The 17,712-nt window shown below is 43.2% G+C and overlaps 1 protein-coding gene across 13 annotated transcripts in view; it reads right to left on the minus strand.

The window, feature by feature from the left end:
• The window catches only part of SORBS1 (sorbin and SH3 domain containing 1), a 243,181-nt gene that overhangs the window by 113,709 nt on the left and 111,760 nt on the right, over nt 1-17,712 (minus strand). For all 13 annotated transcript variants that reach the window (XM_082633406.1, XM_082633409.1, XM_082633415.1 and 10 more), the window contains exons 3-4: nt 5,372-5,416; nt 587-655 (exon numbers count right to left, since the gene is read on the minus strand). In XM_082633406.1, the coding sequence (XP_082489532.1) occupies nt 587-655; nt 5,372-5,381 (79 nt within the window). In that variant the 5' untranslated portion in view covers nt 5,382-5,416. The remainder of the gene's footprint in view (nt 1-586; nt 656-5,371; nt 5,417-17,712) is intronic.

Consider the following 17,712-nt stretch of genomic DNA (forward strand, 5'->3'; position numbering starts at 1 on the left):
AGGACCTCCCAAGAGGTTTCTGTTTATGAGCAGCAGACCAGGACCCGAGCCCCTATTTCCTCACACTGCAAAGTGACATGGGAAGCCTGATGACTGGCTGTTCTGGATGAGAGATGGGACCTCAAAGGTCATCTTATCCATCATTCATTTCACACTTACATCTTTTGTCATAAAATTTTAAAAATTGAAAATCTGAGAGGATGCGCATGAAACTAATGTCACCAAAATAATTTATTTCAGCAATTTAGGCTCTTGCCTCAGGGTCAGGATGGTGAATGTGTCACTATTTATCACAGGTGAAGGTGAAATGCTGGGTAAGAGAGACTGCAGGCTGATAAATGCCATACACACGAGGACTCTGCCCGTGTATTTGGGGTCTGTGGTTCACAGCATCCTGTGAGCTAGGGACAGTTTTTAATACATCACCTCACAGTGGGAAACGGCAGCCTCAGACTCCTGATTCTCAGAAAGCATAGGAACAGGTCTCCAGGTCACGGCCTAATTAGACCAGTGACTGTTTCCAACAGGCAGGTGGCCTGGGTCCTGATCCTTCTAGAAATGCCAAGTTTCCCTTCAAGAGCCTTACCTCTGTCTTGCCCATTGCTGCCCGGTACCAAACCATTCACCACAGCTTTGGAAGCACCAACATCGCATTCTGAAAGAAAGAAAGAAAGAAAGAAAGCCCGAGGCTTGTGATCATGTCTCGCCACCCATTCCTGAGTCCCACCTGGTGCAAAGTGCTGGCCCTGCTGGGCTTTCTCAGGCTTGAAGAAGGGCCCCAGGGCGTCGTAGCTGAGTTCCAAAAATGCTCTGTGGCAGGGAGAACGCAAAAGCTGTTTGGGATGGGAAGTGCGCTGTGAGCTCTGTAAATTCTCTGGCTTTCTGGCTTGGCTTCACTTCTGACATTTAAAAAAAAAAATCTCCTTAATTCCCTGAAAATGGCATCTCCTGCCTGACAAAGGCTTATCCACCATTCCAAGGCCGCTCAAACGCATCCCTGTGCATCGCGGATGAGAGCTGTCAGACAGCCAGGACAGAAACCTCAGGCTCTGGGACACCCCCCTTCACCCCACCCCACCGCAGCTGCCATGGAAGCCATGCCGGGCCTCCCCCCAGCTCAGGGTCCCCAGCCGAGGCTCCTGTGTTCTGGTTGTGGCGATGACCTGGTCCCCTGACCGCTCTCCTGGCCTTCGTTCTGACCCTTCTCCACCCCAGCCCTCAGTCTGTATCCGGAGAGCACCCTCTAGACCCCCATCTGGCTGAAAAAGCCCCAGGGAGCAGGACAGAGAACAAAACAGGACAAAGCAACGTGATTTTCTAAAACCCTCCACTTTAAATATACCGTATTTCACTTCTATTTTATTTTTTTGTTTGTTTGTTTTTAATGTTTAAATTACATTTTTATTATTATATTTATTTATTTATTTTGGCTGCACCGGGTCTTTGTCGCAGCAAGCGGGATCTTTCTTAGTTGTGGCATGCATGAGGGATCTAGTTCTCCGACCAGGGATCAAACCTGGGCCCTCTGTATTGGGAGCACAGAGTCTTACCCACTGGACCACCAGGGAAGTCCCTATTTTTGTTTTTGTTTTTTAGATTAATTTTTATTGGTGTATAGTTGCTTTACAATGTTGTGTTAGTTTCTACTGTACAGCAAAATGAATCAGCTATACATATACATATATCCCCTCTTTTTTGGATTTACTGCCCATTTAGGTCACCACAGTGCATTAAGCAGAGGTCCCTGTGCTATACAGTATGTTCTCATTAGCTGTCTATTTTATACATAGTATCAATAGTGTATATATGTCAATCCCAATCTTCCAATTCCTCCCACACCCCCTTCCCCCTTGGTATCCATACACTTGTTCTCTACATCTGTGTCTCTACTTCTGCTTTGCAAATAATTCACTTCTATTTTGAAAAATAAAAATATCAGGGTTTAGTCTGGGAAGTCAATCATACATATTATCATTTCCATGAGGAAACAAATTGAACTTGGAATCAAGTTCCCCCAAATGTACATTAGGAATATCATTTTTAGTAAGTGAGATGGCCTGTATGTTGGCATAAGTGGTTATATTCAAATGAACAAACTGACCTTCCTGATGATTAAAAGCAAACCAACAAACAAGTCCCAGTAACCAGGAGCTACCCAGGGACAAAGCCTGGGCAACTCATCCCAGACTCCAGGCACTTCAGCCACAGGTCCCAGCCCTTTTCCAGCTGCAGTTCCCTCCTGCCCCTGCCCTCCATGACAGTCTCCTCACAACCCCTTCAGCACATCAGATACTTTCCGACATTCAGGCCTTGGTTCCTGCAAGGCCTTCGGCCAGAAATGCATGCTCCCCCTTTCCTAGCTTGGGGAAATCCTCTGCACCTTGAGGTTCACCTTGAATGTCACCTCCTGTGTGCCAGTGGAGACCTTTCAAAGTTCTGCTCAGCTGCAGACACTGAGACCCTCACTGCCCACCGGCAGTCTAAGCCCCACCCAGTTTCCCATCCCAGAACTGACGGCAGCAGCCCAGAGAAGACAAGCAGGTGGGACATGTGATCCGTGTGCTTGGGGTGACGTCCCCTGCAGCCAAGAGCAAACCAAGCCACAAATATAATCATAACAGCTACGGGTTTTTAAAGCCCTCTATTTACCTGGATCTGAGGGTCCATGCTCAGCATTTCATAATGAGCACCTCATTTTTATTCTTAATACCCAGGCCCCTGGAGCTAGAAGTTAGGAACTCTTATTTTATAGATAAGGAATTTGAAGCTCAGAAAGGATGCTGGGCTCTAAGATCACTAAATAGGGATTTGAAGTCTGGTCTGGTCCATCCCACCCACAGCTTATCTTCTTTGAATCCAGCTAGGATAAACATTTTTTATTTTTAAAATGAAAAATGGTTTATATGTATAGAATACTCTCTCTATATAAACCAGATATATTCTATATAAAATGGTTTATATATAATCTATTTCCCCAAAAGCCCCCAACCCCAGTAGCTCATTTGGCTAAGACTTGGTCACCCTACCTGGGCTCTTAACAATCAGCCTCCCTGACATAAGCTACACTGACAGGCCAGCCCAGGTGCTCCTGGGTCCAGATGTGAGCAGGGCTACTGCCCCTGTGCCCGCTCCCCAAACCCGCCACAGCGGCCATGACCTCCCGACACTGGCCCCAGAGGGCCCGTCCTGTTCACTGTCCCCAATCTACCTACAGACAAAGGCTAGTTCTCCCCAAGTCCCCTTTGCACCTACATTTCTGGGATGGATGGAAGGAGGGTGTTGGCAGAAAGCCAGAAATCCAAGCAAAAAAAATATCACCCATTCCATCACTCCATCTTTTCTGACTATCCCTTCCCTATGCACCTGCCCTAATTTCTCTTAACCATCCCCTTCCTAGGACTACAGGCCTTGCTTTGGGCCTCCCCAGTGCCAGCAGCCTCTGAGCTTCCACAAGGCCCAGACCCATGTCCTTCCTTTCTTTTTGTGTGTTTTTTTTTAATCAAACGACCAACCTTTAAGAAATTTGGAAAAATAATTCCATCACCTCACACTCACACCTCTGCAGCACGGTGCTGGTGGCCTGGGGTTGCCTCAGGAGTCACTAGCCAGGTGACCCCAGACATGCTTCTCTTTCCACCAAAGGTTAAAAACGAATCTTTTCTACATAGCTGCTTTCTTCCCGATGATCACTTTTATTAGTGGCATAATCTCCCATCAAGTAAACACACATAATGGACCCACTCATTCCCCACCTTCATGTGGGTGTTTTTGTTTCCTTCGAATTAAGATAGACATTCCCAAGAGCAGGATTATCAGGTCAAAGGGTCCAGATTTTTTGGACTCCTCTTAGGAAATTCCTCCTTTCAGCATCACGCCTGAGAGAGAACTTGGGGAGAAGTCCCACAGGCATTTCTGCACCCTTGACCAGCCCCTCCCTGCCCACTTCTTCCCCCCTTATTCAGCCAGGAGTGGTGATACCAGTTTAGGCTAATCCTGATATTAGAAGAACAAGAAACTTTAGGCTGCAGAGCTAAGAAAAAAACAAAACAAAGCAATAAAACCCTGGCCTATTTTGAATGACAGGAAAAACAAAAAGCCAAGCGAGAAGAAAAAATGAGTTGCAAAGCAGGGACTGCTGGCATTGCCCAAGTCCACCTGGAGGGGAAAAGAAGGGACGTAGCCACCTCACGCATAGGAGAAGCACCCATGGAGTCAAGGACAAGTCCAGTCCCTCTCCTCGCAAGGAGGGTACCTGAGCTGATAACCCACGGATGGGACACTGGACAGGCCTTGGGCTCAGTGCTCAGCACTTTAGAAGCACTGCCTCACTTAATCCTCACAAATCCCCGTGAGGTGGTGCTTTCGTGATGTCCATCTTACAGAGGAGAGTGGAGAGAAGGATCCACCACAGGCCAAAGCCCGCACACTCAGTGTGTGTGGCCCTGAGCTGATCCACCTGGGCCCTCCTCCTCCTCCTAATAAGCACACACTGTCCGGCAAGGTTTAGGATCTGGCTAAAAGGGCACTGCATGTAAATAAGCGGAAAGGCTTGTTTTTAATCTCCAGAGGTCTCTGATAACACCCTGGAGATATCTCAGGATTAGGAGGCCCCTGAGTGAGCTATCCACTAGGTCATCCCCCAGCCCACCCTGCCTGCAGGTCTCAGGAGGTTCCAGGGTGCACTCAGTAGCTAAGGTGGGCCTCAATCTCCAGATGGAAACTTTTCTGCCCCGAATCCTGGGCTGGAAAGCTGACAGCTCTTGGCTACACAACAAGCAGGTACCTACCTATTCCCTTCTGTCTTCCCTAGCCCGGGCTTTCTACCCCAGCTCTAAACCAAAACTACTCAGAACTGCTCATTTGTGTAGGTCTTGATTTTTACTACCAAAGGCATAGCAAAAGGGTGGTTTTGCCCTGATAAAGGAAGTGATGGATTAGCTCATACTATGGGGCAATTAAGGTCAATCTGTTTACTTGTGCTGCAGTCACTCAGATTAAGAAATGCCACTGAGGTGTATACATATGTCAACATTTATCAAATAATATACTTAAAATATCCACAAGTTTATTGTATGCCAATTATATCTCAATAAAGTTGTTAAATCGAGGGAAAGGGAGCCCGTTATAAAGATTAGGACACAGTACATGTAAAGTGTATAGCATAGTTCTTGACGTATGGTAGGTACTCAATAAATCATTAATAATAAAGGTTGTGATGACGATTTATGACAAAGCTTTGGCACTTACCCAGGACTCAAAAAATAAAAAATGAAATGCAGTTGAGGCCTTCAGACTAAGAGGGAAATCTGGGTAAACAGTTCAGTTTTATAGATTTGTCAGGAAGAGAAAGACAGGGTTTTAAATGACTTACCAGAGCTCATGGTGGTGATAGGACAAGTCTTCTGTAACTGGGGCTCTGCAGAAAAACAAACACCACAATGGAATTGATGAATGGCAGATTCGAGATAAATCCCTATGGTTCACATTAAAAATGCAAACACTGTATATAAGCCTTGATAAAACAGAGCTGGACCAGGCGTTCCTTGGCCAGGCTTCTGGTTCCTGGTTGGCTGTGTACTAACCTGACCTTGGGCACATAACTCAAACTACTTGGCCTCCGTTTTGTCAACCGTACTTGGTTTAGATACTTACTATCCAAGATCCCTTCCACCTATAACATTCTATTAAGAACCTCAAGTTACACGAGTCCATGTGGATCAAGGAGAGAGTGAAGGAAAGAACCAAGTTTTAGGACAGAGGGATAAAATCACAACACAAACTGATTGTTGGAGAGTAATAATAAGATTATATATAGCTTATTATGCCCAAGAAAATGTTCTAGGTGCTTTAAATCTATTAATTCATTTGATCCTCACAAGGACCCTATAAGGTAAGAACTAAGCATTGTATTAGTTTACACAGATGAGGAAACCAAAGCACAGAGAGGTGAACAGCTTGCTGCCCATGTGGCAGAATTGGTTCTGGAACCCAGACAGCCCGACCTGAAAGCCCAGGCACTTAGGAACTACACTCTGCTGCCTTGAGGTGGGAATGCAGTCCACTTACTCACGGATATGCAAACAGTAACCCTCTCATTTAATATGGTCCCATCTGAAGTCCCCCAAAACCACTGGCTACTGTCACTATAGTTTTACCTCTTCTAGAACTTTTTTTTTTTGGCTGCATTGGGCTTTCGCACGGTGCACGGGCTTTCTCTAGTTGCAGCGAGCGGGGGCTACTCTTTGTTGCAGTGTGCGGGCTTCTCATTGCAGTGGCTTCTCTTATTGTGGAGCACGGACTCTAGGCACGCGGGCTTCAGTAGTTGTGGCTCATGGGCTCTAGAGGCGCATGGGCTTAGTTGCTCTGCGGCATGTGGGATCTTCCCAGGCTAAGGATCGAACCCGTGTCCCCTCCATCGGCAGGCGGACTCTTAACCACTGCACCACCAGGGAAGTCCTAGAATCTTACATAAATGGTATCATATGGTACGTAATCTTTTGTACCTGGCTTCTCTCACTTAGCATAACACAATTTAGCAACTGGCCATATACGTGTGCGTCTATTTCTGGACTTTGTTCCATTTATTTGTCTTTATCTAATCCACTGTCTTGATGATTAGAGCTTTATAGTAAGTCTTGAAATTGGGTAGTGTGAGTCTTCCAACTTCATTCTTTTTCAAAATCATTTTGGTTCTTCCAGGTCCTCTGCATTTTCATAAAAAGTTTAGAGTCATCTTACCAGTTTCCACCAAAACAAAACAAGCCTGCTGGAATTTTGAATGTGTTCCTGTTCAATCTATGTATCAATCTGGGGGAAATTAACATTTTAACAGCATTGAATTTCCAATTCATGAGAATGAACTCTCTCCCTTTATGCAGGTCCCCTTTAATTTCTCTCAGCAATGTCTTGTAGCTTTCAAGGTACAAGTCTTGCACATGTTTTGAATAGTAAGGTCTAGCTAAACACATCTGAAGGACAACCTGAAAAGTAAGTCTTCATGAGCTGTAGAACCTTACTATTTAACATGTGGTCTGCAGACCAGCAGCTGGGAACTTAGTAAAAAATGGAGAAATGCACAATCAACCCTACACCAACTGAATCAGAATCTGCAATTTAACAAGATCCCCAGCTGGTCCCTATGTACTTTCAAGTGTGAAAAGCAATGATGTAAAGGATATCAACTCCCCAGTTCATGAATTCTGTATTAAGGTCATGGTATGGTCTGAGGGTCTGCACCAAGAGACATGCTTTAGTCTCCTTTTTAACGCTGAAGTCAGGCACCAGTTTCCTTTCTGGGTGGTTGTCTTGTTAACTGTCCTTGGAATTGACTGAATAGAAGCTGGGGGCAAAAAGGAAATCATTCTAAGTCGGTCTCTCCAGCCCAAATCAGCCGTAAGTTTGCCTCTGTCACTGTCAAGTACACCTGAGACTACCCGTGACCTTCAACAGCTCCTCAGATTTTCTCTAAGCTGGGGAAACATTTGTTCTTTCAGTTAAGAACACAACCCCCTGTGTTCCATATGCCCGGGTGGTTTCCAATCCTGGTTTTATGATACCTTCGTTTGCCTCCCAGGGCCAAAACGGATGTCAGGATAGCATCCAAATACTGTATTTTTTAAATCATTTAAATAATTATGCTAAGGTTTTATTTATTTAACTTTTAAAGCACGACTATAGAAATGTTTTCGTTTCAACACTGAAGTTATCTTTTTTTTTAACATCTTTACTGGAGTATAATTGCTTTATAATGGTGTGTTAAGTTTCTGCCGTATAACAAAGTGAATCAGCTATACATATACATATATCCCCATATCTCCTCCCTCTTGCATCTCCCTCCCACCCTCCCTTTCCCATCCCTCTAGGTGGACACAAAGCACCGAGCTGACCTCCCTGTGCTATGTGGCTGCTTCCCACTAGCTATCTATTTTACATTTGGTAGTGTATATATGTCCATGCCACTCTCTCACTTCGTCCCAGCTTACCCTTCCCCCTCCCCGTGTCCTCAAGTCCATTCTCCACATCTGCGTCTTTATTCCTGTCCTGCCCCTAGGTTCTTCAGAACCACTTTTTTTTTTTTTAGATTCCATATATATGTGTTAGCATACAGTGTTTGTTTTTCTCTTTCTGACTTACTCCCAACAGTGAATTTATCTTAATATTTTTCTTTTTTTTACAATACTTTCTAACCTTTATCTGAATAAATAGCATTTACATAGTTGTAAACAATGTCTGGACAGCTTTGTGTTCTAGTTCTCAAATTAAATATTTCATGAACATTTTTCTGGATTTTTACAGTCATCATTTTAATGGCTGTAACATTCCATAATTCACTTACCAGCTCCCTCTGTAGAGTTTCTTAATTTTAAAAATAAGTACATAAATGGAATATTACTCAGCCATAAAAAAAGAATGAAATAATGCCACTTGTAGCAACATGGATGGATCTAGAGATTATTTTACTAAGTCAGCTAGAGAAAGACAAATATCATATGATATTACTTATATGTGGAATCTAAAAAAAATGATACAAACTTATTTACAAAACAGAAATAGCCTCACAGACATAGAAGACAGACTTATGGTCACCAAAGGGGAAAGTGGGTGGGGGGTATAAATTAGGAGTTTAGGATTAACAGATACACACTAAGAAATAGATAAGAAACAGGTAAACAACAAGGACCTACTGTATAGCACAGGGAACTATATTCAGTATCTTATAATAACCTATAATGGAAAATAATCTGAAAAAGTGTATATATATTATATACATTATGTACATACATACACATATATATATAACTGATTTACAGTACACCTGAAACAACATTGTAAATCAACTATGCTTCAATTAAAAAAATAAGTACATAGCACAACAGCATTCTTAGGCTGGGGAAGAAATGAATGGAAAGGTCTTATAAAGCAAATAAAAAGGATGCCTCAACTCGCACGTGATGAGTCTTCACCATCTGTCTTATGTCAGTCACCCTTTGCACATTTTATGTATTTCTCAATAAAGACACTCGTAATTTCTAGATGTCAGCCCTACCCTTACTTACAAAGTGACCTAAAGTACATATGGGCAGGGATAGTATCCCAAATACTAACCATCACTTTACTACAAACATCCACCAACCAGAGTGGATGCCAGGTGTAGAGCTCTCTGCAGGGGGCCCCTCCCCAGGCCAGGTGTTTTACTGTTTAGTGGTTGGATTGCAAAAAGATGGAAGGAGAATGGGCCCAGGGTGGTAGGACACTATTCCAGTACTTGAGGAACATGTATGACGTAGTAGGTGGCAACGACAATGCCTAGGTGGGTACCAGCTCTGCACACATAGACTATTTCGGTAGTAGGTCCTGTTACATGCTCTCACTTGGTTGTTTAAATAGGCAGCAGGTGACACGAAGCAGGGGGTAGTTTAAAATAATATCAAAATAGGGCCTCCCTGGTGGCGCAGTGGTTGGGAGTCCGCCTGCCGATGCAGGGGGTGCGGGTTCGTGCCCCGGTCTGGGAGGATCCCATGTGCCGCGGAGCGGCTGGGCCCGTGAGCCATGGCCGCTGGGCCTGCGCATCCGGAGCCTGTGCTCCGCAGCGGGAGAGGCCACAACAGTGAGAGGCCCGCGTACCACAAAAAGAAAAAAAAAAAAAAAAAAAAAATAATAATAATATCAAAATAAAAACTGTGGCAGTGGCAGTTGTGCCGAGGACGGTGCCCAGTGTCCCATCCTCGGCGGTGGTTGCAACAGCAGCGACACCTTATCCAGACTCTTCCGGGGCCTGGTGTTGGCTCTGAGTCCAGCCATCTCAGCCTCTTTGAATTTCTGCCTGTTCTGAGTGTGGTCCGCCTGCCTCCTGTAAATCTGAACTACCTGAGATCTTGCCAATAAATCCCCCTTTTATTCTGAGTTAACCAGAGGCCATGTCTGGTCGTTTGCAACCAAAGCATCTTGAGTAGCACAAGATGAGGGGGAGGAGGGAGCCCCAAAGGTTTCAGTGGGAGAGGAGAATCTTCATTCCTCTCTCCTGAATAAGGCCGTCCAGAGGGGAATCCCAAGTGGCTCAGCAAACAGTTTTGTCTCTAAAACCTGAAGAGCTCAGAGTCAGGGTGGCGGGGATGCAGTCAGGAAGCTGCATACACTGAGTCTGACCAGAGAACGCTGAAAGCTTTAAAAGTCACAATCTAATCCCCACAGTTTATTTAGAGATAGTACAAGTATTAACATCATATGTTAAACATGAGAGTTTATTTTACATAAAAATTTCTGACACTTAATATTTATTTAAAAACTAAGCTGTAGGGCTTCCCTGGTGGCGCAGTGGTTGAGAGTCCGCCTGCCGATGAAGGGGACACGGGTTCGTGCCCTCGTCCGGGAGGATCCCACATGCCGCGGAGCGGCTGGGCTCATGAGCCATGGCCACTGAGCCTGCGCGTCTGGAGCCTGTGCTCCACAGTGGGAGAGGCCACAACAGTGAGAGGCCCGCGTACCGAAAAAAAAAAAAAAAAAAAAGACAAAAAAACCAAAACCAAGCTGTAAAGAGTTTGAGTTGGTTGAGAACATGATGGCACATCTTTATAATTTCTCCCCCAAGTCCCCTCCAAAGGAGGCAGGTGTCTTTGGGTAAAAGCCAAAAAAGATGAACAGTGCCACCTAGTGGCAAAACTGGACCACTACAAGTGGGCAGCAATCCCCCGGCGGGTTGCAGGACCCTACAGTGTCACGGCTTCGGTGGGCCAGCTAGGGTCAAGCCGCCATCCCACCCCTCGGGCTGTCAAGAACTACCGAACTTGGTCAGAGCACCACAGCATCAACAGACATTCCACCAAAAGAACAAGATGTGAAGTAGCCAGTCTGGTTAAGAATGCATCCAGATAACTAATGGTTCTGCATGGTCCCTCTCTAATTCCACAACCCTATAATTCTGAGATAAGTCTCGATGACACAGAGTGAATAATTACCAAAAAGCAAAAGTTGCTCATGCTCCCAGCTGAAATAGAATCCAATAACTAAATATGGGTTGTTTATTGGGGAAGGAAAGAAGGTCCTTCCTTATATGGATGATTCAGGGATATATGACAAGGGAGGAATTGAGTTTGTCTGTAAAAATAAATTCAAGGTCCAGCAAAGATTCTTGGAAGAGAATGAGCCCCTGGTTGACCTCCCACTCAGCATGCTCCAGCTTCCCCTATGACCTACGGTGTTCTGCCTCCATTGCTTCTTCCCAAATACACATACATACACACACAATTGTAAGATTCTGGAAGGGAGACGCTGTGTCATCCTCAGGACTGAGCATTTAGTGGATGGATGTTCAGTCAGGAACTTTGCCCTCATCTCTATTTAGCCTTCAGAATCTAACTTTCAAGTCTTACCTTCAAAATGACCAAGACCCTCCTTATCTCCACTGTAGCTGCCTACAGGAAGCTAGCTCCCCATTTGACCAGACCCTGATTATACTCTAGCTTTGAAATCCAATCTGCCGACCTGATATATACACACACACATACACATATATACACATGCATATATATTTGCAGCTACTTCCAGTGGCTTGAAAAGAATAGGCACAGCTCACAAAGCCCCAGAATACATGCTTGGCCTTATTGCTTTATACTTTGCTGATCCACCAGCAAAGGTACGTTTCTGCAATTTTTTGACAGCTCATCTTCTTCTCAATCTCTAATCTTGTCGTTTCTCTTCAAATGCACTCTGCATTATTGGAGAGGGTGCAGAATGCTCTTCAGAAAGCCAGAAAATATAAACACTGAGTCGCTAACACTTCCTTTCAAGGGGAGGAAGTTAGGATCAACTCGACCCTGACATTAAGTTCAGCCTGGAATCCCATGACACAGCTGGGGGCTCAGAACAGCACAAGCCCACGGTTTCTGTGGAAAGACTGATGCTTCTGGAGAGGGAGCAATAGGTCATCCCCCACATCCTCCCATTTCCTCCTGGAATCCCTCCAATGTGGCTTCCTTCCTAACCAGTTATCTAAAATGGCCTTCAGAAAGGTTTCCAGTGCACACACATGGCCAAGCGCAACAGTTTTTGCAGTGGTTGGGGCCTCACTGACCTTGCCACTGAATTTAAGACAGTTAACTCCTTCCTCCTCCCAAGCACTTTCTGGTCCTGATTTATAAACGTCACTGTGGACTGGTTTACCTTGAGCCATGAGGCTCTTCCTTCTAGAACAGGATCTTTGCAGTTCTTCTAGGAGTTTAAAGGGCTAGAGGACCCTGAGCTGGGTCCTCATTCCTTTCCAATTGCATGCTCACTTCCTAGAAGATTTCACCTGGACTATTAGAACCAGAAGGATCCGTGCAGGTTACCTAGCCCCTTTTCATGGGTTTTCCACCTGTTTTGGAAGAAAGTTCCATGAGCCCCCTCAGGCTAACAGAGTAGCTGTGCTTTTATCGATTTCATTCATTTATACTTGCTGAGCTTTCCTTGGATAAATGGGTGTACGGCTACAAAAAATTCATAAACCAGAAATCTAATCCATCCCCTTATTATTTAGGTGCAAAAACAGATTCAGGAAGTTTCCCTTAGTCTTGCTCTTTATTCTGTCTACTAAGCCCATTTTCCCTCCTATCCTTCTTTTTTTTTTTTTAATTTTTATTGGAGTATAGTTGATTTACAGTGTTGTGTTAGTTTCTGCTGTATGGCAAAGTGAATCAGTTATACATATACATATATCCACTTTTTTAGATTCTTTTCCCATGTAAGTCGTTACAGAGTATTGAGTAGAGTTCCCTGTGCTATACAGCAGGTCTTTATTAGTTATCTGTTTTATATATAGTAGTGTGTATATGGCAATCCCAATCTCCCAATTTATCCCTTCCCCCCTTTCCCCTCTGGTAACCATAAGTTTGTTTTTTACATCTGTGACTATTTCTGTTTTGTAAATAAGTTTCTTTGTACCATTTTTTTAGATTCCACATATAAGCAATACCATATGATATTTGCCTTTCTCTGTCTGACTTACTTCACTCAGTATGGTAATCTCTAGGTCCACCCATGTGGCTGGCAAATGGCATTATTTCATTGCAGCACTATTTACAGTAACCAGGACATGGAAGCAACCTAAATGTCCACTAACAGAGGAATGGATAAAGAAGGTGTCGTACATATATACAATGGAATATTACTTAGCCTCTTATCCCTCTTCTTCCTCCTCAGGGCACCTTCAGCCTTTGGTCTCTTGGCAATGAACACAGAATTCCAGATGAGAAGCAACCATCCACAGCCAATTCATGAACTAGCCAGTGCCAATTCCCCTTTATAACCTTCTGATATCACCCTATCACTCACCGAACAATGCAAAGTGTTCTGATAATCAGTTACAAAGATTACTGGCCAAGTCCATTACTCATTTTTTCCCACCCTGCCTTCCTGGTTTCCCCTCCTCCAATCAAGTTCACTAGACAGTGAGGCCCCTCCAGCAGGGCAGGGCCTTGATCACCTCTGTATCCTACTGTCTAGTATGGTGCCTAGCTCAGAGCAGGCACCCAATTAGTACTAGTGGGGTGAATCTCTGTCTCCTCATTCCCTTGCCACCTGCCTAGTCTTGTCAATTCTTCTGCCTTCATGACTCACACAACCCAGCCACCTCTGCTTTTCCATCCTCACACTCACCATTCTATTCCACCACCTCATTCCTAGACAATTACAATGGCCTAATAAGCCTCAGAATCACCCTATAGCCCATGTCCTGCCACGTTCTGACTTTAGCAGTGTAAGAGTTCCTCAGTCAAATTTCACTGGAGAAAAAAAATCTGTGGGGCCCCTATAAACTCAGAAGGGTTGGCTGGGCGGTACAGGGCAAAAGGAAAAAAGGCAGCAAACCTCCCAGGAAAGAATAAGGTACCTAAAACACAGGCCTGGTGATACCATTCCAACAGCATTACTTTAGCACCTACTGTGCACCCAGAATAGTGCTTGGCCCATAGGAAACCAACGTGAATTGGACATTTGCCGTCTTTGAGGCCACCACGGAGCTGCAGGACAACAGACATGTCCCATTTAATATAATATGATGGGTAACCCTCTGCTAGTGATCTGACCTAAGTGTTACAGGAGCACAGAAAGAAGAGGAATAAATTCTGCAAGGAGAGAGAATCAAGGAATGAATAAATACTAAAATGTTTTAAGTGTTCAACGTCACACCTTCTAAAATCACCTTAAATGTCATGCTTTGGGAAACATTGGTCTAAATGTCCAAATTCCTTAAAATACCATAAGGCTCTGTAAAATGAAGTCCCAATTACTTTTCCAGTCTCATCTCCCCCAGGTATCAATAAGCCCTAAACTCCATGTGTATCATATTTGTCATTCCTATTGAATCCTAAACAAGATTTCCCATTTCCAAGTCTTTAATCTCATTGTTACTTCCCATTAATGCCCTCTCCCAAACTTCCCCAAATATTAAGGCCAATCCCAGTCACCAGATCCACTGACCCAACAAAAATGGAAGATTTTAATTTTGGTTTAGTCTTATTTTTAATCACTATTGAAAGTCATGATGATAAGGAATTCATTTAATAAGACATTTAATAATCACAGAATTCAGAAATCCTATGTCCAAGCTCCCACTCTCATCTCAGGCCCTTGCCAGAGATGGGCCAAGGAAGATCCGGAGTTGGAAAGTTAGCTACTGATAAACCTGCAATCGTTTTTTTTCCCTTTTATACTTAAATGAAGTCTTTAAATAAACATGCAAAGTTGATTCTGCCAACAAAATTGCCAATAAGAAAACACAGCCCAAAAGAGTTTCAAGTTTTATACATGCAAAATTATTTGAGCTTCAGACAATAGAATTTAGGAGATAATATATGATTACAAGTTATGTATTACAACACATGGTTTACAGCAAACATAATAGAGAGGATTAATATCCTTGTTTTACAGTGTACTCAATACTTATTGCCAAGAAAAAAATGTCAAAGGCATGAAGAAATTCCAAGAAAAAAGGCAAACAAGTCTGAGAAAAACGTTCACTTAAACTGATTAGTTTAAAAAGAAGATTCAAATAATGCCTAACCATTTTTCCCACTTCTTAAAGTTAGTCCACAAATTTAAAAGCACTAACGCTCAGTGTGGTCAAATGCAAAGACATTGACATCTTCCTACAGTCGTTGACACTGTAAATTGTTACCACTGTTTTCAGCATAGCACATCAAGACTTAATGTAGCTCATACCCTTTGTGCTTTAGGGGAATCCAGTTCAAAGAAAGAACACCAAATGACAATAAAGCTACGTAGACAGAGATGTTTACCACAACTTTGTTAACAGTAAAAACCTAGAAACACTCCTGTGTTCAGTGACAGGGGGCCAATTACATGGCCACTCACCCCCTGGGTGGACTGAACCGTTATGAAGATAATGGTTATGTAGACCGTACAACATGGGGAAACACTTCTTATGAGATTAGGTGAATGAAAAGCAGGATGTAGGTCTGTGTGACGTTTCTGATTATAAATATGTAAAAACCAAAACACGTGCACATACTTCAAAGGAAATATGCCCAAATTCTAATAATGATATGGTAGCATGGAATTACAGGTAACTTTTAAATTTAATTTCTATTTTCCAAATTGCGTATAATGTGATTATAATACACTTCTTTTTAATGAAAGGAAGTTGTTTTTTAATCTCATCCCTGGCATTTGATATGCAATTGTGTTATCTTCAGAACTTTAAAGAGCAAATTCTAGCAGACAAGCTTTAAAAAAAAAATGCCACTAACAGTCTTGTCCATTAGAACATGGCAGCCCCACATGATGCAATCCTTCTCAGGACCCATAACAAATACCCCAAATATGGAATTGCAACATTAATTGCCAGTGATTGCTTTTGTTTAATGAAGCCAAACTACTCCCATGCAGTTCCTTATGAGGACAAGGGAGGCAGTAAAGTGACTAGAATGTTCAGCTAGGTTTCCTAAAGAAGCAATTACGCCAAAACGTTTCATCTTAAAATAGCCCACAGGGGCTGCCAGGTGACAACACACACAGTACCCCACTGCTCCCAAAGCCTGCTCGCTGCCAATTCCCTGCTCCTAACCTGATTCCATGGCATTCCAGAGACCTGAGCTCCTCAAACTCTGTATATGTACAACTCTGGGCACACACAGTTTCTTAAGCCTGCATTGTTAACCAAGACAAGTCTTCAATACAAAAACCGGCCCACGTGTGTTTCCCAAATATGGCTGTGTCTACAGAACCAAAACAAAGCTGTCTAACTGCAGCATCCAGTACACTCGAAATCCTCCACTTAGGAAATCTAGATAACTGAAACAAGGGCAGATTCCCAAATTCGTTAGATAACAGCAAAACATCTTAGCTCTGTTTAAATTGTAAACACATAACCTCAAAGTATTAAAGGCAAGTCCAGGATACAGATGACGCCTTTCTTCTGAAGCAGTTACTACACAATGTCTACCTGTAGAGAAAGCATGAGTGAAAGCATTTTGAATTCTCAGGAGAGTCAAGGTTGAACCATAGGCTATCGTAAAGAGACTAAGAAGTTACTGTGGGTGGCTGAAAAAAATCTTAAACAGCTGAAAAGGGTCTTTTAGAGCTTGAGCACAGGAAAGAAGGGTGGGTTTGATATGGCAGGAGAGGTGTCCACGCTTCTAGAAAATCCCTAATTCCCTCTCAACTTTTCTTTTAAACCACAAAATTCCTAAGGCCACATATTTACCACATCATATATCACACAGACATCTGCAGTACAGGCCCATACCACGCTGAGGAATGAGGGAACAGAAGTTCCATTCAGTAAAAAGACTCTGGGTCTTTTGCAAATACATAAATACCTCAATTCATAATACTGGCTTATTCAGGAATTGCTTGTTTTCCTTAAGACGTTCTGAAATTTTACTGAAAGTATACTAACCTAGCAAACAGCCAATAGAAACACTGAAAACATCATCTTTTCTGAGAAAACCTCTATTCTCAGCAGCATTTGTTTAATAACTGAAGTGGAACACACAGAGTCAGGCCCAGAATCAATACTCCCTGAACCCAGACGTTGGAGGCTGAGGACTGCATCAGATCCTTGATGCTTAATGGTAATATATGTGAGACACCGACTTCCATTCATCACTCAGTAAATTGCAGTACTTTAGCTACTTTTCTCTTTTAATTGTATTTTGCACTAACTTAAGGCAATTTGAGTTTATCAGGTATAAAAGCTACAGCCAAGTATTTGAAAATACAGTGCAAATTTCTGAAATGAGTTTTTTTCCAACTAAGCTAAAATCACTAAAAATATTCAATATAGTGCCAAGGTCATAGCAAGCATTCAATAAGAAGTTTTTGGCTTTTTAAAAATCTATGTTATTTCTCAGGCCAGATTACCTAGAAATCAGTTGGCATCTATTATACATTTATATATTAATAAACATTTTATATATACACAGACACACATTTCTGACTTCAGCTGCTGTATGTGTATCCAGCTATATCAATAATCACTTTGAACATCTATGGTCTAAATGCACCAATTAAGAGAGATTATTAGAGTGGATCAAAAAACAAGACCCAATTTTATGTTGTAAGAAACCCGCTTTAGGGCTTCCCTGGTGGTGCAGTGGTTGAGAGTCCGCCTGCTGATGCAGGGGACACGGGTTCATGCCCCGGTCTGGGAAGATCCCACATGCTGCAGAGCGGCTGGGCCCATGAGCCATGGCCGCTGGGCCTGCACGTCCAGAG

Source organism: Mesoplodon mirus (genome assembly GCF_964341445.2).
Source record: "Mesoplodon mirus genome assembly, chromosome: 2".
Taxonomy (NCBI): Eukaryota; Metazoa; Chordata; class Mammalia; order Artiodactyla; family Ziphiidae; genus Mesoplodon; species Mesoplodon mirus.